Genomic DNA, 23,787 nt, shown 5'->3' with positions numbered 1-23,787 from the left:
TTGCTTTTGTGTCCTAGTGGTAAGAAACTGTGCTGCAATCCCCAAAGCCCACAGTTCAAATCCAACAGCTGCTCCATGGCAAAAGAGTAGGCAGTCTCCTCCTGTGCAATTTACTACCTCTGAAAACTTGTTGGGAGGTCAATTTTGGGTCAGTTCTGACTTGTACACATACATCAACAACAACATATAGAGAGAAGGGAATTCTGGTGGCCTAGTGGGTGAGGAGTTGCTTTGCTAATGCAAATGCAAATGAAATTAATCATCTAGCTGCTCTGCAGGAGGAAGATGGACAAACTCCTCCCATGCAATACACAGTCTCTGAAAATCTGCTGGAAGGTCAGCTATGAGTCAGTTTAACTCAAGGACAATGAGTTTTGTTGGTTTGGTTTTGCTTTTTTTTTTTTAAATCTATCTATCTATCTATCATCTATCTATCTATTTCTCTATCTATGTATCTGAGGACAACAGAGGGAAAATCTGCAAATCGTAGTCTATTGATGTTTCTGTAAGAAAATAATGTTGGTTGTTGTTGTGGTTATGTACCATGGAATCACCAGGGACCCATAGTGACCCTATGTATAATAGCTCTGAACCCTACCCTATCCTGAGCCTTTCTCACTGTCTCCAACACACCTGATCTCATTGCCCCAGTTACTGTCTATCCATCTCATTTAGAATCTTCCTCTCCTGCACTGTTCTTTATCCCTCTAAGTATGATGTCCCTCCTGGCCACATGCCCAAAATATGTGAGACAGAGCTTCAAAATCCTTGCATCCAAAGAGAAACTTGGTTTCACCCTGTCCGAAACAGACTAATTTGTTCTCCTGATGTTCCATGATACATTAAGTACTCTTCTTCAACACCACAACCCAAAGGCATCAATTCTTCTGTCATCCTTCGTCATTTTCCAGCTCTCTCATGCATAGCAAGTAATTGCAAAAACCATGGTCTGGATCAGGTGTATCTTAGTCTCTAGAGTGACATCATTGCTCTTTATTACTTTGGAGAGGAATCTGATAGCAGACTTCCCCAGTGCATTTTGTCTTTTGATTTCTTGTCTGCTGGTGCCAAGAGTGTTGATTGTGGAACCGAGCAAGCTGGAATTGTTAACAACCTCAATCTCTTTTCTATCCAATACAGTATTGCCAATTGGCCCACTGGTGAGAATCTATAGCTCTCGGGCCAAGGAAACACTAGCATACCAGATCTAGCACAGACATCACTCTCTCCTGTGATATTATTGTACTGTGACAGCAGTGTGTTGCAAGTGGAAGAGCAGAGGCCCTAAATCACAAGAAGTAAGTCCTGGAGCAGAAGCTCAGGGTCAAGGACTTCCTCAGAACTCTCTAATACAGAAATCCTCCCCTAAACCTGGTACCCAGAATTTGGACTTAGAGCCTCCTAAACTCAAGACCAGCAGCAGGGTGAGACGTCAGCCTCTGAGGCTCTAGGCATCGCAGAAGTGAATTGAGACCTAAGCCAAGGGTTAGCTGAGGGGAAAGAAGTGGTGAAGTGGGGTAGGTAGAGTGGAAGGGGAAGCTAGTGGATCAGGGAAAGGGATTGGTGAAGACAGACGTGCCAAGGATGAGGGAGGGCGATGCTGAATCTATTGCTTACTTCTACATACTAGTTTCGTTCATCTGTTCTTTTCTGTAAAATGCTTGTCTATCAGATACTGTTTTAAACATGTGCATTCAAATTAAGACAGACTAAGAAAGATTGGCCATACACTTCTGAAATAACAGGTCTTTGAAGATCCTATGTACAATTAATGTTTGTTATTGATGTTGTTATGTGCCCTTAAGTTGCCTGCAACTCATAGAAACCCTATGTACAACAGCCCTAAAACCCTGCTCTATCCTGGGCCAATCTTATTATCTCAGACAGACACACCCAAGCCCATTACTCCAGTCATTGAATCAATCCATCTCATCGAAGGTCTTCTTCTCTAGTGCTGTCCCTACACCCTCCCAAGCATCATGTCCCTCTCCAAGGATTGGTCCTGCCTTGCAACATGTACAAAACATGTCAGACAAAGCTTCAGACTCCTTGCGTCCAAGGAGCAGGTTGGTCTCACCCTCGATAGGATGAACCTATTTGTTTTCCTAGCAGCCCATGGTATATTCAATACTCTTCTCCAGCACCACAGCTCAAAGTCATCAATTCTTCTATCATCCAGAGTCATTGTCCAGCTCTGTGATGCACAGCATGTAATTGCAAAGACTATGGACTGGATCAAGTGCACCTGAGTCTCCAAACTGACATCTTTGCCCTTTAGTACTTTGGAAAGATCTCTGACAGCAGACTTTCCCAGTGCAATTTGTCTTTTAATTTCCTGGCTGCTGATACCAAGAATGTTGATTGTGCAAGCCAAGCAAATTAAAGCTCAATCTCTTCACCATCTATCATGATGCTGCCAATTGGCCCAGTGGTGAAAATCTTTGTTTTCTTGATGTTAAACTTCAATCCATACTGAAGGCTGCAGTCCTTTACCTTTTGCAACAAGCAAGTTCAAGCTGAAGATAAAATTAAATCAAATCCATGGAAACCAAAATGTGACTTTGAGTCTACCCCACTTGAATTTCAAAACCATCTCAGGAACAGGGTTGAGGCCTTGAACACTAATGAGTGAAGACTGGGCCAGCTGTGGGAAGATATCAAGAATATCATCCAGGAAGAAAGATCATTACAAAGACAGAGGAGGGACAAAAGACCAAGATCGATGACAGAAGTGACTCTGAATATTTTAAAATACTGAAGCCAAAGTAAAGGGAAGAAGTCAATATATTAAGGAGCTGAACAGAAGATTTCAAAGAGTGCACAGGAAGACAAAGTTTTATAATGAAATATGCAAAGAGCTGGTGTCAGATAAAAAAAGGGGTCTAACTCGTTCAACATGTCTTAAGCTCATGGAACTAAAGAACAAATTCAAGTCTCGAGTTGCAATACTTAAGGATGCTTTGAGCGGAATATTAAATGATCCAGGAAGCATTAAAAGAAGATGGAAGGAGTCATTGTACCGATGGAACTGGTAGACACAGAAGAATTTCATGAAACAACATATGAGCAAGAAGAGCCTGTGGCGATGAAGGAAGATGTTCACGCTGCTCTGACAGAATTGGCAAAAAACAAGGTCCCAGGGATTGATGGTATACCAATTGACATATTTCAACAACAATTGACATATTTCAATGCTGTCCTGGATGCACTCACCTATTTGTGCCAAGAAATCTGGAGGACAGCCACATAGCTAACTGACTGGAAGAGATCTATATTTGTTCCTATTCCAAAGAAAGGTGACCCAATAGAATGCCGAAATTATCGAACAATATAATTAATATCACATTCAAGCAAGATTCTGCTGAAGATTATCCAAAAATGACTGGAACAGCACAGAGAACTTCCTGAAGTGCCAGCTGGGTTTAAAAGAGGCTGGGATATTCTAGCTAATGTTAGATGGATCATGGCTGGAAGTAGGGAGTACCAGAAGAATGTCTATCTGTGTTTCATTGACTATGCAAAGGCATTTGACTGTATTACAACAAACCGTGACTGACGCTGAGAAGAATAGGAATCCCACAACACTTGATTGTGCTTATGTGAAACCTATAGTTGAACCAAGAGACAGTTAGTTTTCAGAACAGAGCAAGGAGACACAGCATGATTCAAAATTGGGAAGGGTGTGCACCAGGGATGTATCCTATCTTCATACCTTTCAATCTATAGGCAGAACGGAGGTTGGGTTCTATGAGGAGAAATGTGGTATCAAGATTCAAGAAAGACTCATCAACAATCTGCGTTATGCAGACACAAGCCGGCTTGCTGAAACTGAGGAGGACCTGAAGTGCTTGTTGCAGAAGGTCAAGGACAATTAATGTTTCATTATCTGAAACTAGTTTAATTTGAAGACTATAGAAGAGCAAAAAAGTGAGAAACTTTAAGAAAGATAAATATTATAATGTTCGTACTGAGATTAGGGAGCTTTGGTGGCCTAGTAGTAAGAAGCTGTACTGTAATCCTGAAGGCACGGGGTTCAAATCCACCAGCTGCTCTGTGAGAGAAAGGCAATCTCCCATGCAATTAAACTGCCTCTGAAAACCTGCTGGAGGGTCAGTTATGGGTTGATTCTGACTCAGGGGCACACAACAACCACTGTGCCTCCTCATGTCTAACTAGGGTAAGCCCTGCAGACCAGTGAGTTAAAGCATTCTACTGCTAACAGTACACGTACTCAAATTGGAACGATACAGAGAAGACTAGCAGGGCTCCTGTGCAAGGCTTGCAAATGTTGTGAAGTCTTCCATATTTTTGAGAGCACGCTCTAGTGGCCTAGTTGCAAGAAACTGAACTGCAATCCTGAAGACACACCATCTGAGGCCACCAGCAGCTCTGTGGGAGAAGGATGGACAATCTCCTCTTGTATGATTAACTGCCTCTGAAAAACCACCAGAGTGCCAACTATGAATCAGTTCTGACTCTATCGTACACAACAACAACAACAATTGTTAACCAATGAAGGGAGAATCAATTCCTTTTAGTTGTGGTGCTGGAGAAGAGTCTTGAATATATCATGGACTGCCAAGAAAACAAACAGGCCTGTCTTGAAGAGAGTGAAACCAAGTCTCTCCACGGAGGCATATGGCCAAGAGGGATCAGTCTTTGGAAAAAGACATCATGCTCAGAATGGTGGAGGGACAATGCAGGAGAGGAAGACCCAGATGAGATGGATTGATACAGTGACTGAGGCAATGGGGGTAGGTGTGTTGGAGTCAGTGAGATTGGCTCAAGACAGGGCAGGGTTTCAGAGCTATTATACATAGGTTCACTATGAGTCACAGGTGACTCAATGACACATGACAACAAGAACTGTTAATTGAAAAGTTAGCAGTTTGAATCAACAAGCTACTCTGCAGGAGAAGATGTAACAGTCTTGCTATTGTAAATATTTACAGCCTAGATGATCTATGGGACAGTTCTACTCCGTGCTACAGGGTCCCTGCAAGTCAGAATTGACTCAGTAGCAGTGAGCTTGGTTTTAATGGTTAAGAAATACTATGATAATCAGTCAGGGTTATAATTTCAGACTAATCTCACAGGTAGTATAACATAGAGGACAGCTTTATTCTGTTGCCACACTGAAACTTCATTTCTAACCACTTTGTAAAAGAAAAAAAAAGTAATAGTTGCAATGAAGTCAGGATATTTCATACCCAACTCTATTACCGAAAAATAGCTCCACGAATATGCCCATATGGAAGTATATTCAGCAAATATCTGCTCCACCATAACGAGAAAGCCCATCAAGACTAACCAGCATAATAACACATCTGGGTGCATTTGCATTATGTGGAAAGGACAACAGTCAAGGTGATGTAAAACCTACCTGATGTGGAGTTTCTGGAGAGCTTCAGGAAGATGTTATAGTTTTGCTAAGTAAGAAAAACAGCAACTCTGGCCCTATCATCCTGATTCTGCTGTTTGGCAGTCCAAATGTTGAAAGCTTAATTGCATTTTGAATGTATTAGACTAAAATAACCCAGCACCCTGCAAATGCCCATCCACATATATATGTGCAAAATTAATTGCTTAGTGGGAAACATGAAATCACTAATAAAGACTATTTTGGCTAATCACATGTGAAGTTATAACTAGACTCAGTGAGGTCAGTCGTGGGTGTGGACCATGCTGCGTGACTGTCAGAAGGGCTGGCATCAGAATAACAGCTATACAATTTTTGTACAGTGTTTCAGAAGAAATTACTGGGTTTTTAAAATAAATAAAAATATCTCTGTTTTTTTAAATTTTTTTATCATTTTTTTTCTATAATTATATTTTATTAATTTTCAGAAACATTTACAGAGATTTTGGGCTTCCACTCATTCATTGTTGCACTATTCTCTCTACCCTCCTCCCAGTTTGTTCTTGTCCAAATGCCACAGTGCTTGTCAAAGCCAGTTCTGATTAATCTTCTTTGTCAGTGTATCCTTTGCCATTCCCTATCACTCCTCCCTGAGAGAGACTTCACCCTGAGTCATAAGGAAAAGGGGACGGCGTATTCTCTTAGCTACTTCCTGCTGAAAAGGGACGCTGTGGGTTTCAGGGTGAAGATCTCTCACTACTCTAAAGGGCCCCTTTGGCAGTAGGAAGCACATAGACTATTATGGAGATTGATTTTGGAATTCAGATGCACTCTTATTGATTGTGCTTGGCTGTACATGTACATATCCTTGAAGATGTATCATGGGGGTGTTGCAACCTAGAAGACACAAATTTGACTAACAAGTTATAAGTACATGAGTCCAAAAATTATGGAAAAGTAAAAGAAAAGATTCTTTCATTGTTTTACAAACCCTCCCCCAGGTCCCCTCCACCATGCAGCCCTCGCTCTAGTCTCCTGTGATGACAGAAAAACCCAGTTACATCTCTCTTTTAAACGGTTCTCTCCCTCCTCTGTTTCAGTGCAGTATACATTATTGAACCCATCTTACTCAGTCTCTCCCCAACCCCAAGGACAGTCCCATTCTACAACAGTGGCATCATGTAATATTTGTCCTTTTGTGACTGGGATATTTCACTCAGCATAATGTTCTCCAGAGTCAACCATTTTGAATAATATTGCATGAGTTCTTTGTTTTATCTCTGTTTTTATAACAAGAAAAACATTTTCATGAATGCAGCTTACATATAGACCTGTGAGTTAAAATTCTGTGATAACTTAGTTAAAACCTTTTGCTCCAGTTGGAGAGCTCCAGTCAGAGCTGTCATTCTAACCCAATTATAGAGATGCTTCAAATTAGGTGCTTGCTTCTGCACGTGCTATATAAGCACACACTGCTGTCTTCAGCTTTATAGTTGATGATTCTGTCAAATGTTCTAGTGTTTTGTTTTAATGGTTAGTATTTGTGAACCTGTATCAATATCTTTTGGAGAATGACGTAATCATTAAAGAAAAAATAGAAAAAATCTAATCAGGCTTCCACGTAGTTACTAATAATACTCCAGTTAATATATTGTAAACAGTGATGTTATAGATTTTACAATACAATGCTCTTAATATTCATATAATCTAACAAATGCTGCATTTACATCTGTACCACTGTAACGTTGGTTGTTGATGTAAAAGGAACGAGGACCATGTAGGGATGATTATTATATCTGACTTAAACTAACTCTACGAGGAGGAAATGCCCTTGACAACAACATCCAAAGCACAAAATCAATTCCCATGAGGTTAGCATGTCTCTCATGCTCTCATACCTCCTTCTAGTAATTCCAACACCAATCTTACTGCTCTACTGGGTTCAAGGTTCATTGCAATAGCTTATAGACCACACAGAGCCATACTCATGAATATGAGATTTATTATTGTTGTTAGTTGCTGTCGACTAGAATATGACTCAAAGCAACTCTAGGAACAACTGGTGTCAACCCTGCCCTATCCTGCACCATCTTCACGATCTCTGATCTCTGACATACTCAAGCCCATTACTGCAGTCTCTGTGTCAATCCACTGGTTGAAGGTCTTCCCCTCCTTTGCCATCTCTCCACCTTCCCAAGTATGATGTCCTTCTCCAAGGAATAGTCTGTCCTAACAACATGCCCAAACTATGTGAGATGAAGCTTTATCATCTTTGCCTCCAAGAAGTACTCTGGCTGTACCTTCTCTGAGACTTATTTGTTCTTTGGCAGGCCATAGGATATTCAGTACTCTTGTCTAACACCACAGTTCGGAGGCATCAATTCTTCTGTCATCCTATTCATTGCCCAGATCTCAGATGCATAGGAAATGATTAAAGTATCATGGTCTGAATCAGGCACACTTTTGTCCTAAAACTGACACCATTACTCCTCAATAGTTTGGAGATGCCCCTGGCTGTAGACTTTCCCAGTGCAATGTGTCTGCTGTACTCCTGACTGCTGGTACTAAGTGTATCACTTCATCCAAATAAGATGAAGTTGTTGACAGTTTCACTGTTTTCTCAACCTATCATGATGTTCCTACAGTAAGCAATGAGGTTTATTAGGGAAGTCACAGAGCTCTAATTCAGGTTAATAGCAGTATACAGCCACGCAATCAGGACAGCTGCTGAAATGTGCTAACAGGCATTTCTGCCTGCAGACTCACAGTTTTAGGTCAGTGTGACCAAGCTCTTAGTCCTGCCAATTATGAACCTCCACCACCCCAGTCCTCCAACAAACTTTGGCAAAGGCTGCTGTCTCTAGTTCCACGGGATAACAGTCCCAATATCAGTTCTGTCTCATGTCAGGTCTCTGATTCTCGGCTGTGGCTGTGGCTGCGGCTGCTGCTCATGTAGACCCCAAATTGAGTGACTCGGGTATCTTTGGCCCTGAAGGATGCACACTCTGCATTCTCTGTTGCTTCATTGCTGGTTGTGAGATTCCCAGGTTATGTTGCTGAATCTGCTCTGTTTAATGGCAAGAACAGCCAATTCTCTTGTGAAGAGACCAACACACCTCATCCTGTCCCTGCCCGTCCATGTGGCAAAGTCAAACTCAAAGGTTAGGAAAACCATTTTGAACAATAAACCCCTGGCATCATAGTTGAGTAGATTCCATCTCATAGGCCAGAGTAGAACTGCCCCATGGAGGCAAATCTTTACAGGGCCAGACTCCTTCATTTTTCTATTTACAATTATATTTTTTCACGTATTATTATGGTAAAGAGATTGAGATTGTTCACAGCTTTAGTTTGCTTGGCTCCACAGTCAACACTCTTGGCGCCAGCAGCCAGAAAATTAAAAGTATTGCCATGGGAAAGTCTGCTGTTAGGGACCTCTCTAAAGTACTGAAGAGCAATGGTGTCTCTCTGGAGACTAAGGTGCATCTGATACAGGCCATGGTCTTTGCAATCACTTGTTATGCATCAGAGAGTTGGACAGTGACTAAGAAGGATAGAAGGAGAATTGATGCCTTTGAGCTGTGGTGCTGAAGAAGAGTATCGAGAGTACCATGGACTGCTGGGAAAACCAACAGATCCATCCTGGAGAGAGTTAAAGCAGGCTTCTCCTCGGAGGCAAGGATTCTGAGGCTTCATCTGACATACTTTGCACATGTTGTAAGGAGGGACTGGTCCTTGGAGAGGGACATCATGTTTGGGAGGGTGGAGGGATGACACAGGAAGGGAAAACCCTCTATGAGTTGGATTGATTCAGTGACTGGGGTAATCGGGATGGGTGTGTCAGAGACAGTGCGATAGGCACAGGATAGAGCAGTGTTTAGGACTGTTGTACATAGAGTCACTATGAGTTGCAAGCGACTCGACGACACATAACAACAACGACAACAAAGGATTCTGATAGTTTGCTATGATAAGAGGTCCATGAGGGTGGTGGGGGTGGCTCTGTGATTTGCTATAATCACTGACTAAAGTAAACCAGATTTGAATACTACACTGAGTACACATTCAGAAAACCTCATAATACACCAAAACAGGGCAGGTATCCTAGGACCCGCTCTCCTGCCTCTCAAATTATTGCTACTTAGATAGAGCAATTTTTATGTAGTTAATCTTAGCACAATCCCTTTTTCTGCTTGCTGGCTTCCTAGCAACCTGATGCAGAGTATCTGCTTGCCAATCTGCTTTTGCTAAAAAATAAGAACAGAATCTCTAATGAATTTGCCAATTGCCCTGAAGATATGAAGAAGCTTTCGATAAGCTTTGTGTTGGTTTTGTGAAGCTGCTGTGTGATTTGTGTTGTCACCCCTCTGACCGTACCACATTTTCTACCACAGGCCAGAGAAGATGTAATCCACATGCTAAAGACAGAGAAAACCAAGCCCGAGGTTCTGGAGGCTCATTATGGATCTGCGGAGCCTGAGAAAGTGCTCCGGGTTCTGCACAGAGACGCCATTCTTGCCCAGGAGAAGTCCATAGGAGAAGATGTCTATGAGAAACCCATTTCAGAGGTAACAGAGAGATGCTAAATAGTTACCTCAGGGGGAAACTTAGGGCAATATAGTGACCTTTGTGGTTTCTATTTTATTTGTTTTAATGTTTATTTCAAAAGCTAATTTGTTAATGATGTATTAGTATAAAGTTCAGTTAAATAATTCATTCATTATACCGTACAAATGTGAATGAAAAAAATTTTGAGAAATTTTCTTAAACAACAATAAAGTCGAAGCTGTATTTCTCCCTGTAACTATGACATCTTAGCTGCATGCACCTATAGTCTATGATTTCCCGCCCCCTTCACTGAGATGATATCTGTGAAAATTTCAAGTGCTTATTTGCTTTATCATTGAAGTGTCAGGATTATTGTTGAATTGGTCATCTAAAGTTACACTGATGTATTGCTGATATTTACAGAAATGAAAAACAACTTACTCTAAATAGAAATTTTAATTTATGTCTACGTATAGTAGCTCAGCTTGACAGGTCTTAAAGACAGGATCTGTTCTAGATAGGTGTCCCAACAGAATGATAGACCCATCATTTTCCAATTTCTACAGCAAGGATGAAGTGGAGCTGTGTTTCATCTTTTCTTAAAATGTTAAAGGCTAAGTACTTTTTACTATGTTTGGAAGGGTGGAGCAACAGCAAAAGGGAGGAAAAAGCCCATAGAGGTAGACTGATACAGTGACAGCAGCAATGGGCTCAACTGTGACAGAGATGGTGAAGATGGCACAGGATAAGACAGGGTTAAGATTTGTTGATAATAGGTCACTCTGAGTCGTACTGAGAGCTCTGGTGGCCTAAGGATGAGAATCTGTGCTGCAACTCAGAAGGCATGCAGTTTGAATCCAGCTGATACTCCATGGGAGTACGGGTAATTTCCTCCCATGTGATTACTGTCTCTGAAAACCCACGGGAGGGTCAGTTGTGGGTTAGTTCCAACTCATGGCACAACAGCAGCAGGAGATGAGTTGTACTCATTCAGTGGCACCTAGCAACAGCAAACACTGGACAGGAAGCACCAATAGGAAGAAAGCATTGCCTTTGTAGTCAGCTGGCTCGGTACACTTTCACATACCAAATCCACCTTTACTAGTTTTGTATGGCTTTGGGTAGGTCGCTTAGCATCTTTCCTTCTTGGTCAGATGGGAAGCAACAGCTGTACCGATTTCATAAAGTTGTGAGAATGAAATGGCACATATCTGTAAAGACCTCAACACAGTGCCTGGCTATATTAGCCATTTCTGTTTGTTCAGATTTGAAGTTTTAATTGATTCCAAACTTGAAATTTGAGAAGTAAAATATACACACTTACTTACTTACTCACTCACTCATTGCTGTCAAGTCAGAATCAGCTCAGGGCTGACTCTCCAGTGGTTTTACTTTGGTTTTACATTTTAAATTGCATGAGAGGATATTGCCCATCTTTCTCCCCAAGAGCATTTGGTATATCTGAGCCATTTGCCTTTAAGTTGGCCGTGCAACTTCTTACCATCTGGACCACTAGAACAGAGCTCCCTATTGATGTAAAAATATCAGTGTTTAAAGTTAAACATTGTACCACTAGCCAAAAAGCTGGAGGCTTGAACCCACCCAGAGTTGCCTTGAAGATAGGCCTATTCGGTGTCCCAAAACTCTATTGTATCGTTCATTCTCCTCTGCATACAGTGTCACCATTATATACAGTGTCACCATGGAATGGTATGAACTTGAGGACAACATAGTAACAACAATATCATTAACCACTTGCATCAGAGAACTCATCTTGGTTACATTTAGGCTTCCCAACTATTTTCTCCTAAATCTAGACGTTTGAGAAGATTACCATTCATCCACTCTCCATCCCAAACCCCACACAAGCGAGTAGTAGTGAGCAAACATGTCCAGAACTACTGCCTCTAACACATTAAATTCTATGGGCAGGAGAGGGGATAGGTTCCTTACCTATCCAAGAAAAGAGGCCTCACTCAAATTTACACTACTCTGCAGATGCAAGAGCAGAGCAGAAAACATCCATGGACTGGCCTTTCAGAATTGGCAAAGGTAGACAAGCTTTTTAATTAAACACTTTTTCCTTTCCACTCAACAATCAGAAGCCATCTCTTCAAGAAATGTGAGTAGGGCAGGAGAGAAAAGGGCAGAAGCTACTGCTAAAATGGAACATTTCTATTTGGGAGATAAATAGAATTCTAGAGGAAAGGCAAAGATTTTTCTCCTACCATCTACAGTTTTGGTCTTTTAGCTCTTTGGACTTAACTGTTACACTCTTTTGTGTATCTCATTTTTCCTTGGAATCTGACATCCCCAAAGCAAGTGTACGCAGGCAGGGTTCAGGCAACCATAGCTGACACCCTAAAATGCTTCAAATATCTTACCCTGATCTGCTCAAATTCTATTTTTTAAATCTGCTCATATCTTGTGTAACAATTTTGAATTGTTGTTGTTGTTGTTATGTGCCATAAACTTGTTTGCGACTCATAGTGACCCTATGTACAAGAGCTCTAAACACTGTTCTATCCTGTGCCAACTTAGCCATCCCAAATGCACTTATTCCCACCGCTCCAGTCACAGAATCGATCCATCTCATCAAAGGTCTTCCTCTCCTTCGCCGCCCCTCCACTCTGTCAAACATGGTGTCCCTCTCCAAGAACCAGTCCCTCCTTGCAACATGCCCAAAGTATGTCAGATGAAACTTCAGAATCTTTGACTCCGAGGAGCATTCCAGCTTCACCTTCTCCAGGACAAACCTGTTTGTTCTCCTAGCAGTCTATGGTATATTCAACACTTGTCTCCAGCACCACAGCTCAAAGGCATCAATTCTCTTTCTATCAACCTTATTCACTGTCCAACTCTCTGATGCATAGCACGTAATTGCAAAGACTATAGCCCGGATCAGGTGCACCTTAGTCTCCAGCCTGACATCATTGCTCTTCAGTACTCTTGAGAGGTCCCTCACAGCCGACTTTCCCAATGCATTTCATCTCTTGATTTCCTGGCTGCCAAGAGTGCTGATTGTGGAGCCAAGCAAACTAAAACTGTTAACTATCTCAATCTTTTCACCATCCATACTGATGCTGCCAATTGGCCCAGTGGTGAGAATCTTTGTTTTCTTGATGTTAAGCTTCAATCCACATAGGAGGCTGCAGTCCTTGACCTTCTGCAGCAAGTGCTTCAGGTCCTCCTCAGTTTCAGCAAGCAGGGTTGTGTCATCTGCATAACGCTGGTTGTTGATGACTCTTCCACCAATCCTGATGCCACATTCCTCTTCGTACAGCCCAGCATCTCCGATGATCTGTCGTGCATACAGATTGAAAAGGTATGGAGACAGAATACATTCCTGACGGACCCCTTTCTTGATTTTGAACCATGTGGAAGGGCTTTAGTTGATCTTCTAATAGGCTACAGCTGCTTTATTCTAGCAACATACTCTTCAGTTGCTTCTGGGATCAATACCGTCTTTTTTGTGGAGGGCTTTGCTTTGTTCTCTATATTCTCATGTCTCTTCCTCTTGCCATTCTGATTCAACAATGACTAAAATACCTGCCTTTTATGTAATCCTACCTTTAAGAGCTCTTAAGTCCCCTTTCTTTGCGTGAAACTTCAGTTTTATCTTTTATGACTTTGCTTCCTGTAAGTAAATTTCTCTTTCAATGAGTTCCTTAATATGCCTCTAGTTAACCTTCTACTATTAACAGAGTGAAAACCATTTCCTGAACTATCTTATCTAAAACTTTCTGAATTTTCTGTATCTCAAATATTTGCATTCCTTCTCCACCAGTTAAATTTGCTAGAATAAGCCTTCCAGCTACGTGCTTTCCTCAGTAAATGTTTGGCTTCTGGTACAATGATGATCTCATTCAAATTTCCTTGCACCTCCGTCCTAGTGGAAGATGTATTTCCAGAGTAATAGGGGTCCCACTCCACTTTGACTATTCATTAATCAAAGCTATCATTCTTTTATGGTTGACGCCACAACTTGGTTCCTGTAAACCAGAATCATGAACACAGTGCATACAATTAATGAATCTGTAGCTCCCATAATTATGAGAGGTGATCTTGAGAGTCTCTGCACAAACTGCATAGATTAATAAGGGGAATCACACCTGAGTTTTCTTCTTGAAATTCAATATAATTTCAAACAAAGTACCATAGCCAGTCTCTTGCTACCTATGTTAGTTTTTATTACTAGAATTTAAAGTTGAATGCTAGATGCTCACAAACACACCAATCCAGTCTCTCTATTTTTTTTCTTTCTTTTTTTATTGAGATTGTAATGGAAGGATTACAAGGATGCTTTGGGCAGAATATTAAATGATCCAGGAAGTATTAAAAGAAGATGGAATGAATATACTGAGTCATCATATAGAAAAGAATTGGCAGATACAGAAGAATTTAATGAAATAACATATGAGCAGGAGCCTATGGTGATGAAGGAAGAAGTTCAAGCTGCTTTGAAGGAAATAGCAAAAAATAAGGCCCCAGGAATAGATGGTATACCAATTGAAGTATTTCAGATAACAGATGTTGCCCTGGAGGTGCTCACCAAGTTATGCCAAGAAATCTGGAGAACAACCACTTGGCCAACTGACTGGAAGATATCAATATTTGTTTCCATTCCAAAGAAAGGTGACCCAACTGAGTTTGGAAACTACGGAACAGTGTCATTGATTTCACATGCAAGCAAGAGTCTACTGAAGATTATCCAAAAACGATTAGAACAGCACATCAGCAGAGAATTGCCGGAAGTCCAGGCTGGGTTTAGAAGGGGTCGTGGTACTAGGGATATTGTTGCTGATGTTAGATGGATCTTGGCTGAAAGCAGAGAATACCAGAAGAATGTCTATCTGTGTTTCATTGATTATGCAAAGGCATTTGACTGTGTGGATCATAACAAACTGTGGCTGACTCTGAGAAGAATGGGAATCCCAGAACATTTAATTGTGCTAATGCGAAATCTATACTTGGACCAAAAGGCAGTAATCAGAACAGAGCAGGGTAACACTGCATGGTTCAAAATTGGGAAGGGTGTACGCCAGGGATGCATTCTGTCTCCATACCTTTTCAATATGTATGCAGAGCAGATTATCCGGGAGGCTGGGCTCTATGAGGAGAATTGTGGCATCAGGATTGGTGGAAGATCTATTAACAATCTGCGTTATGCAGATGATACAACCCTGCTTGCTGAAACTGAGGAGGACCTCATGCACTTGCTGTGGAGGGTCAAAGACTGCAGCCTTCAGTATGGACTGAGGCTCAATGTCAAGAAGAAAAAGATTCTCACCACTGGACCAATTGGCAGCGTCAGGATGGATGGCGAAGAGATTGAGATTGTTCACAGCTTCAGTTTGCTCGGCTCCACAGTCAACACTCTTGGCACCAGCAGTCAGGAAATCAAAAAGCATATCGCGATGGGAAAGTCTGCTGTTAGGGACCTCTCTAAAGTACTCAGGAGCAAAGGTGTCTCTCTGAAGACTAAGGTGCGCCTGATACAGGCCATGGTCTTTGCAATCACTTGTTATGCATCAGAGAGCTGGACAATGACTAGGGGGGACAGAAGGAGAGTTGATGCCTTTGAGCTGTGGTGCTGGAGAAGAGTATTGAATGTACCATGGACTGCCAGGAAAACAAACAGATTCACCTTGGAGAGGATTAAACCAAGCTACTCCTTGGAGGCAAGGATTCTGGGGCTTCGTCTGACATACTTTGGACATGTTGCCAGGAGGGACGGGTCCTTGGAGTGGGACATCATGCTTGGGAGGGTGGAGGGACAGCGCAGGAGTGGAAGACCCTCTATGAGATGGATTGATTCGGTGACTGGGGTAATAGGGATGGGTGTGTCAGAGGCAGTGCAGTTGGCGCAGGATAGAGCAGGGTTTAGGGCTGTTGTGCATAGGGTCGCTATGAGTCGCAAATGACTCGATGGCACATAACAACAACAAACAACAATGGAAGTTTATATAGAACTTGGATTTCCATTCATTCATCATTGCACATTTTCCTCCTTGCCTCCTTCCCCCTGTAGTTTGCTTTTTTTGGGGGGAGGGGTGAGAAAAAAGTTGTTATATCGGTTGGTTGTTATATAGGTTCCCCCCTCCCAGACCACTCTACTATGCAGCTCTTATTCTGGACTCTTGTCATGCCAATAATACCTAATCATATATTCCTTTTTTGCAGTTCTCTCCCTCATCTGTTTCAATGCCATGTACATTATTTTTTTTTGCCATGTAAATTATTTACCCCCTTTTTTCTTATTTCCCCCTCATCCTCCAAGTCAGTCCTGTTTACAACAGTGGTATTATGTAGTATCAGTCTATTTTTTAAAAACAAATCAAAACTACCTCATTGATATTAAGTCAATTCTGACCCGTAGAAGCCCTGGACGACAGAACAGATAGAACAGTCCTTTTGGGTTTTGAAACCTGTAGTAGGCTCTGGTTGGCTCAATGGCAAGAAAAGAGGCCACCAGAAGCTCCGCAGGAGAAGGATGGGCAATCTCATCAGGGATGATTAACTGCATCGAAAATCTGCCAGAGAGTCAGCTATGGGTCAGTTCAGACTCAATGGTCTTCAACAACAACAATCTTTATTAAATCAGGCAGACACACCTTTCTCCCATGCAGTTGCTGTGGATTCAGGCCACCAACTTTTTGGTTGCACTTAGCCACTAAACCACTAGGCCTCTGCTGCTTATGTTCTGGGCCTGCAGATCTGCTGAGAAATGCACTACAAGAACTTTGGCAATCTGTGTTTTCTTCTTAAAAAGAGAGACAGCAGTGCAACAATGAATGAATGAAAACCCAAAATCTCTGTAAATGTTCATTAAAACTAATAAAGTTTAATAAAAAAAAAAGAGAGACAGCTCTTCTGAGAATGTTGAGGTCAAACTATACTTGTATTGCCCACAAAGACCCCAGTAAATGACTCCGCTGACCCAGTGCCAAGGCTGTAGCTGCTGCAAAGGGCCAGTCAGATGAGGACAGAACTAGCGAAAGGTTATGCTACTGAATCAAGGATGCAGGGTATCCCCATACATCTCAGAGTAGAACCTTGCTCCGAAAGTTTTTAATGGATGATTTTTTCAGAAGCAGATAACCAGCTCCTTCTTTTGAGGTGCCTTTCGATGAACTTGAACCTTGAAGTCTTTCAGTGAGCAACCACATGTGTTCATCATTTGGCACCAAGTGGGGACTCCTGGCTGCTCCCAGAGACTAGCTGTCTCTGTGTGCTGTTTCGTTCTCCAGAGGCTTCTGTAATATATTTCTCCTTGGATTTCTTAGTCAACTAGCCAACTAGTAATGCTTCCGTCTTCCTCTCCAGAGCTCCCTGAATGGGTGGCAGGAGTCTGACAGATGAATTTCAAATACTGAAATATTTATTGTTAAAAAAACGTTCTTTTCCTGGGACAAAGTGGGTTTGGCTCTGGCTGTCCTGCTGGCTTTGGGCAGGTGGCACGTTGGGACTCACTTGAATCACTGACATCATGCCCACGGTGACTGGGGCCAGGGATGTGTCTTTTCTGGACAATCTTCATCCAAAAAGAAGGGCAAGAATCATATTCCCGAGAGATGGAAAGATTACCTTTCATTTGGGCAATGGATGCCTGGGACTCGTTTCATTGCTTCCAAAGTTCCTTTGAAAAAGAATTTTGAAGGGAGTCTTTCACCAGAAGAGTGTTTTCCCCTTTGGATCTTTATTACAAAATTCAAAAACAAAATTAAGAACTCGGACTGATTATTGATTTAACGTATATGCAATATTATTATAACCAAGAGCTGTTTGCCCAGTTGAAATAGATCCCTGGCCAGCGCAAGTGATTAGACGCCCAAATATCATCTGGAAGGTTGTGGTTCCTAACCACCTGGAGACACAGCAGCCAGGCCCTGAGGTGTGCACCGGCCTGGAGGCCTCGAGGTCTGCCTCCGTCAGTCACAGCCTCAAAGGCCTTGTGTGCGGTTCTGTTCTGCACCGCTGGAGTCATCATAAGCAGGAATAGTAATAGCAGCAAAGAGTTCATGAAGGAAAAGTATGATTATTTCCCTCTATTTGACAATTTTCAAAACAGTGACTTGGTTCAACTAACATTTTTAATACTAATCATTTAAACTTTATTTCTTTTTAATATCATCAAAATGTCATTTTTAAAGCCATAAAACAAACAAACAAACCCCAAAATGGATAAATGACCACCACTGAAATTCCCATTGCTTTCTCTTCAGGTTTGGGTGTTGAAGGAACGGACCTGATGTAGAGTTCAGGTATTCAAAACACAATGTACTATCCCATGTGAGGTAGAATAAAACCTGAGAAATGAGAAGGCTAAGCTGCACAGTGTTGTTTTCTGGTCCCAATTGTAACCATCGGATAAGTCCTCTTTCCTTCCCTGAGGACGTTTGAGTATGAAGAAGTAGGCAGAAGTTGCTCTTCCAAATACTTGGAGGGACAGTCCTACTTTATAGAAAGTAGGAAAGGACCAAAAAGGGGGGAAAGTTGCTCCTTCTCTATCTTTGATAGTGCTTAAGGTATCAGTAAAGCTTGGTAAATTCTATAGAATATGGCAACAATCATATTTGAAGAAATTTGGGAGAATATGTCATAATGTGGGAAATATTGCTATTCTAATGAGAAAAGATCTTGTACTGACTCTGCCTTTAAGACTATAAACATTTATCAAAAGACATAAAAATCCAATCTGCTAAATCCCTGATGAGCTCAGATTTTACCACTCGGACTTCTCCACTAGTCTTGTCTGGGTTCCTGTTCTCTGAGCAAAAGACGTCAAGCGTAGTGGGGCAGTATCTTTTTTATTTTGGACCTAAAGAGGAGTCACTTATAATAAAGACACCACACAATTATAAAAGGAACTGTGGATTCTACTTGTAAATAAAGAACAAATGTAGCAAACCCAAGTGGAGCAGCTGTGATGCTAACATTCTGCAGCGCTACCCGGTTGAGTCTCAATGAATTGGTTGTAGGGCTGAGGATGAGTTTCAAATATATGTTACCTGGAGTTTTAGTTCTCCACCAAGTGACAAAGCTTCCTCCTCAAAATATTTGGCAATGTCTGGAAACAATTTTGACTGCCATGACTAGGCAGTACTACTGGCATATCTAGTGGGTTGGGAGGTGAGAGATTCAACAATGCATAGGACGGGTTCCAATTACAAGGAATTGCTGGAGCAAAATATCAAAAGTCCTGAGATTAAAAAAAAAGAAAAGAAAAAAAAAAAGTCCTGAGATTAAGAAGCCCTGGACTTGAGTTTGAAAGGTAGGACAATGAGCAATGTAAGGAACTATTACTATAGCAGCAGTTCCTGTGGTGCAAATAGCTATTAACTGAAGGTTGATGGTTCATACCGACCCGAGTGCCTTGGGAGAAAGGCCTGGTGACCAGCCCCTGAGGGATCACAGACAGGCGTGTGCTGCAGAGCCCAGTGCTGACCAGAAGCACAAGGGGCTGCCAGGAGTCAAAATCTGCTGGAGGGAAACTCTTTAATGTTGCCTTCAATCCACTTGGTAAATTCCTGTCAATTTAAACAAACATTTACCAAGTGCCTACTTTGCACCAGATGCAAGGTTCCAATAAGATATTCAAGACATGAGCCCTTCAAAATCTTCCAGCCTCGCTAGAGGATTGGGCACAGAGCCCTTGTAATATTTTAAAAGATATCTTTCAGAGGAAATGAGCTCTTTAATTCTATTTAGCATCTCTTCGAAGAAGAGAACTGTGAGTCTTTCAGAATACTTTTATTAGAAAGGCAGGTAACTACAATCCTTAAAAATAAAAAGAAACAACAAAAAAGGATTATTATGGTGACAATTATTTCCCAGGGGAGAAGCCTGAAGTCTGGTGTCTGTGCCTGCTGAAATATTCTTTTTTCTGATATCTGAAGAGTTCTCATCTTTTTTTTTTTTCAGTACAAGGCTTTGCATTCTCTCATTAAAACAAGAGAACAGTTCTTCTGAAAGTTTATAGGGACTGTGCATATGTTCATGAGGAGGGGGGATGTTTAGAAGTCACCTCAGCATGATTATGGCTCATTTATAAATAATATATAATACATATAAAATAAGAGATATATTATATTATACTATATTATATTATATATAATTTCTAAATGAGCCATTTATAAAGGCAATATATGTTGCCTTATAAGGCAGGATAACGTGGAAGAAATGATGGAATGAGGACAATGACAGTGAATGCCAGACTCAATATTCTGTGATGCACAAGACCCTTTCCCACCACACAGAACTGCCTGGTGCAAAATAGCCGAAGTGTTGAGGGTAAAACCCCCTGAACTAGGGTTTAAAGGGGAGAGTAGAATTGTGAATCGTGGAGGGTATTATCAAAATGCAAATGAATAAAATACCAAGCTTCTTTTCTATGTTTGCTTACTCAGCTGGACAGACTAGAGGAAAAACAGAAAGAAACCTACCGCCGCATGCTCGAGCAGCTGCTGCTGGCTGAGAAGTGCCACCGGCGCACGGTGTACGAGTTAGAGAACGAGAAACACAAACACACCGACTACATGAACAAGAGCGACGACTTCACCAACCTGTTGGAGCAGGAGCGGGAGAGGTAAGGCTCACGTGGGCCGCTGGAGTCCCTTCTCTCTCCCTGTGTCAGCGGCACTAAGGTCCAGTGACACTGCGGACAGGCGTCCAAAGTCTAATTCTGATTTCTAAATGAATGAAGGCTTTGTGAGCATAGAAAATGAGACCAACTTTTACCTGAACTATTACATGTATCTGTGTATAACCTTTTTAAGAGGGATTCCACCTTCACACAATCATTAAAAGCCTGAAAACTCTAAAGCCAGAGCTCTTTAGTGGAACTTTTTTTTTCTTCACTAGTTTATTTACAAAATTCTAATACACTGTTTCCAAGAACAAAAAATTGCAATTTCCCTCATCTCCCTACCAAACAAATTGTACAACCGCATGACTAATCCCTTCCCCCACCCTCTACATATCCACATTCCTCTGCTTCCACCTTCTCCCACCCCTCTTGGATCCTTATGCTCATTCTACAGTAATGGTTTTATACAATATTTATCCTTGTGGGACTGAGTTATTTCATTCAGCATAACTTGATTAATGAAGCACCTACATTTGAAAAGTAGCTCTATTAATTGCCTTCCAGAGGCATGGACGCTGAAGCTTCATCTCACATGTCTTAGGCATAGTTTTATGAGGTGCTATTTCTTGGAAGATGGAGCTCTGGTCGCCTAGTAGGAAGAAGCTGTGCTGCAATCCCAAAGGCATACAGTTCAAATCCACAAACTGCCACAGGAAAAACTTGGGTAATCTCCTCCCTTGCAATTTACTGTCTCTGAAAACCCACTCTGATCAACTATGGGTTGGTTGCAACTGCGTGGTAAACAAGAAGAAGCTTCTGTTTGATTTATTGTGTTTTAAGTTTTTTAATTGTGGGATGAAAGTCAATAGTGGCCTCTGTGAATTCTGTGAATTCACTCTGTGAATTCTGTGCAAGTAACCCAGAGCAGTTTGTTACAAAATGACATTCCTTGGAAAGGGACACCATGCTTAGAAAGGTGAAGGGTCAGTGAAAAAGAAGACCCTTAGTGAGATGCACTGACACAGTGACTGCAGTCGTGGGCTCAAGTTTATGAGAGATGATGAAGATGGCACAAGACAGGACAAGGTTCAGAGCCATGGGTTATAGGGTTGCTATGAGCCATACTCAACTCGAAGCACTAACTATAACAACATTTGAAATGAGGAATCCATGGATGACCCAAATAGCTAAACTAGAGATGCCTTATTGGAAGGTCTTGTGGTTGACAGCTGAACATAGTGCTACAAGGACAAGAATAATGTTGCAATGAGTCAGACTTGAAGGCAACAGGCAACTGGTAAATTTGCAGTCGTATACCTTTGATCTTTGGCGTTGAAATCCTTACATTCAGGAAGAGAATTCTTAACCATTTCAGAAATGAATTCCATTCATTCTTATAGCCAGTAGGAAAATGTCATTATTTAGTTCTGTATACATTACTGAGTAGATCTAACTGTTGAACTTCCAAGAGTTCACAATTTTAAAACTCAGTGTATAAAGAATAAGCAATAAATAAATAAATAAATAAATCCACGTTGTATGACATCTTGTAGGTAGTTTCATCACACCAGGAAAAACCCTGTAATTAAAAAGCTTTGTAATTAACTCTTCTGGACTGCACATAGAAGCTTTGCTGGCTTCCTGATAAAGGAGCTGCACTGTTTATGTAAAGGAAGATGTTCAAATCCACCAGCTGCTCTGAGGGAGAAAAATGGGCAATCTCCTCCCCTTCAACTTACTGCCTCTGAATACTCACTGAAAGGTCACCTTTCAATCAGTTCTGACTTGACAGCGTAGAACAATAGCAACAACACACTGCACAACCTTTTCTGAGTTTTCTTTTCCTTCTCTTGGCTGAATGGGCATGCTTGTGAATTCTACCATCTTTGAAATAATTCATAATGAATGCCAGTGCTTTAAGTTATCAAGCATGACTGCTTCTTGAAAGCTAAGAACCACACAGAAACATCTTTATCCTCCATAATTTTTTATTTGTTTGTTTTTTTAATCCATGTAGTTAAAAAAAAATCTGATTTTCTTAGATTTATTTACTTACCAGAAAAGTTTGCCACAGTAAGAATAAATTAAAACATAAATCCAAGCAGTTTTGGTTTATTTCTTCCTGTTGTTATTTTGTCTTATTATTGGCAATGCTTACTTATTACTGAACTTGGAACAACCCTTGGAAATGAACAATGTTACAGCTTGTGCTACATGAGTCATGTAGCATACTTCAGTATATAGTTTCTTTAAGGTTTCCTTCTGAAGGCTAAGATTTTCTAGTTTCCTTTTTGAAGAAAAAAAAGTAGACAACTTTATTTGACCTTTTTTGGTTAATCAAAAAGCAAGAATAACTCCGTCTCCTCAGTGAATTTTCCAATCTCAAGGTACAGCTGTTGTAAACAAGATTCTAATTAGAATATAAATTACATAAATAACAGCCATCTAGTTATGTGTCCTGTGTTTAAATGTGGAGGTCAGAGTTTTTTTAAAGTAAAAAAGAAATAAATGAAAGTAGCAATTTGACTTTTTAAAATCTCTGAAATCATCAAAACAACTATCATCTCACCACAGTCAAACTAGCAAAATTTAACAGAACAGCAAGCAACAAATGCTGGCGAGGTTGTGGAGAAACTGGAACCCTTATTCACTGTTGGTGGGAGTGTAAAACGATGAAACCACTGTATAAGATTCTATGGCGCTTTCTCAAAAATTTGCAAATAGAGATACCATTTGACCCAGCAATTTCACTACTGGGAATATACCCCAAAGAGTCCATAACTGACAGCCAAGCAGATATATGCACACATATTTCTTGCAGCTTTGCTCACAATAGCAAGGAGTTGGAAACAACCTAAGTGCCCATCAACACACAAATGGATAGAGAAGCTGTGGTATATTCACACAATGGAATACTACGCTGCATAGAAAAACAAGGAACTCATGCAATATTATTCAAAATGGGTAACCCTGGAGGACATTATGCTGAGTGAAATATCTCAGTCACAAAAGGATAAATACTGCATGGTGCCACTGTTGTAAAACAGGATGACCTCGGGGTTGGGGGAAGACTGAGAAAGATGGGTTCAATAAGTATACTGCATTGAAACAGATGAGGGAGAAAACTGTTTAAAAGGGATTTGTGATTAGGTATTTTTGTCATGACAGGAGTCCAAACCAAAGGCTGTATAGTGGAGTGGACCTGGGGGAGGGATTGTAAAACAATGAAAGAATTTTTCTTTTACTTTTCCAAGAGGGTAGTGTATTAGGGGAGAGGGTTGGGAGGGGAGAA

At 41.1% G+C, this 23,787-nt stretch overlaps 1 protein-coding gene across 1 annotated transcript in view; it reads left to right on the top strand.

The window, feature by feature from the left end:
* FILIP1 (filamin A interacting protein 1) overlaps positions 1–23,787 on the top strand; it is a 289,827-nt gene that overhangs the window by 199,200 nt on the left and 66,840 nt on the right. The window contains exons 3-4 of the mRNA XM_006896961.1: positions 9,754–9,927; positions 20,317–20,495. Coding sequence (XP_006897023.1) covers positions 9,754–9,927; positions 20,317–20,495 — 353 coding nt within the window. The remainder of the gene's footprint in view (positions 1–9,753; positions 9,928–20,316; positions 20,496–23,787) is intronic.

The sequence above is a fragment of the Elephantulus edwardii genome, unplaced genomic scaffold (genome assembly GCF_000299155.1).
Source record: "Elephantulus edwardii isolate Elephantulus edwardi_28Jun2011 unplaced genomic scaffold, EleEdw1.0 scaffold00194, whole genome shotgun sequence".
Taxonomy (NCBI): Eukaryota; Metazoa; Chordata; class Mammalia; order Macroscelidea; family Macroscelididae; genus Elephantulus; species Elephantulus edwardii.
Note: the sequence above shows the minus strand (reverse complement) of the source record. Positions and strands in the feature narration are given on the sequence as shown.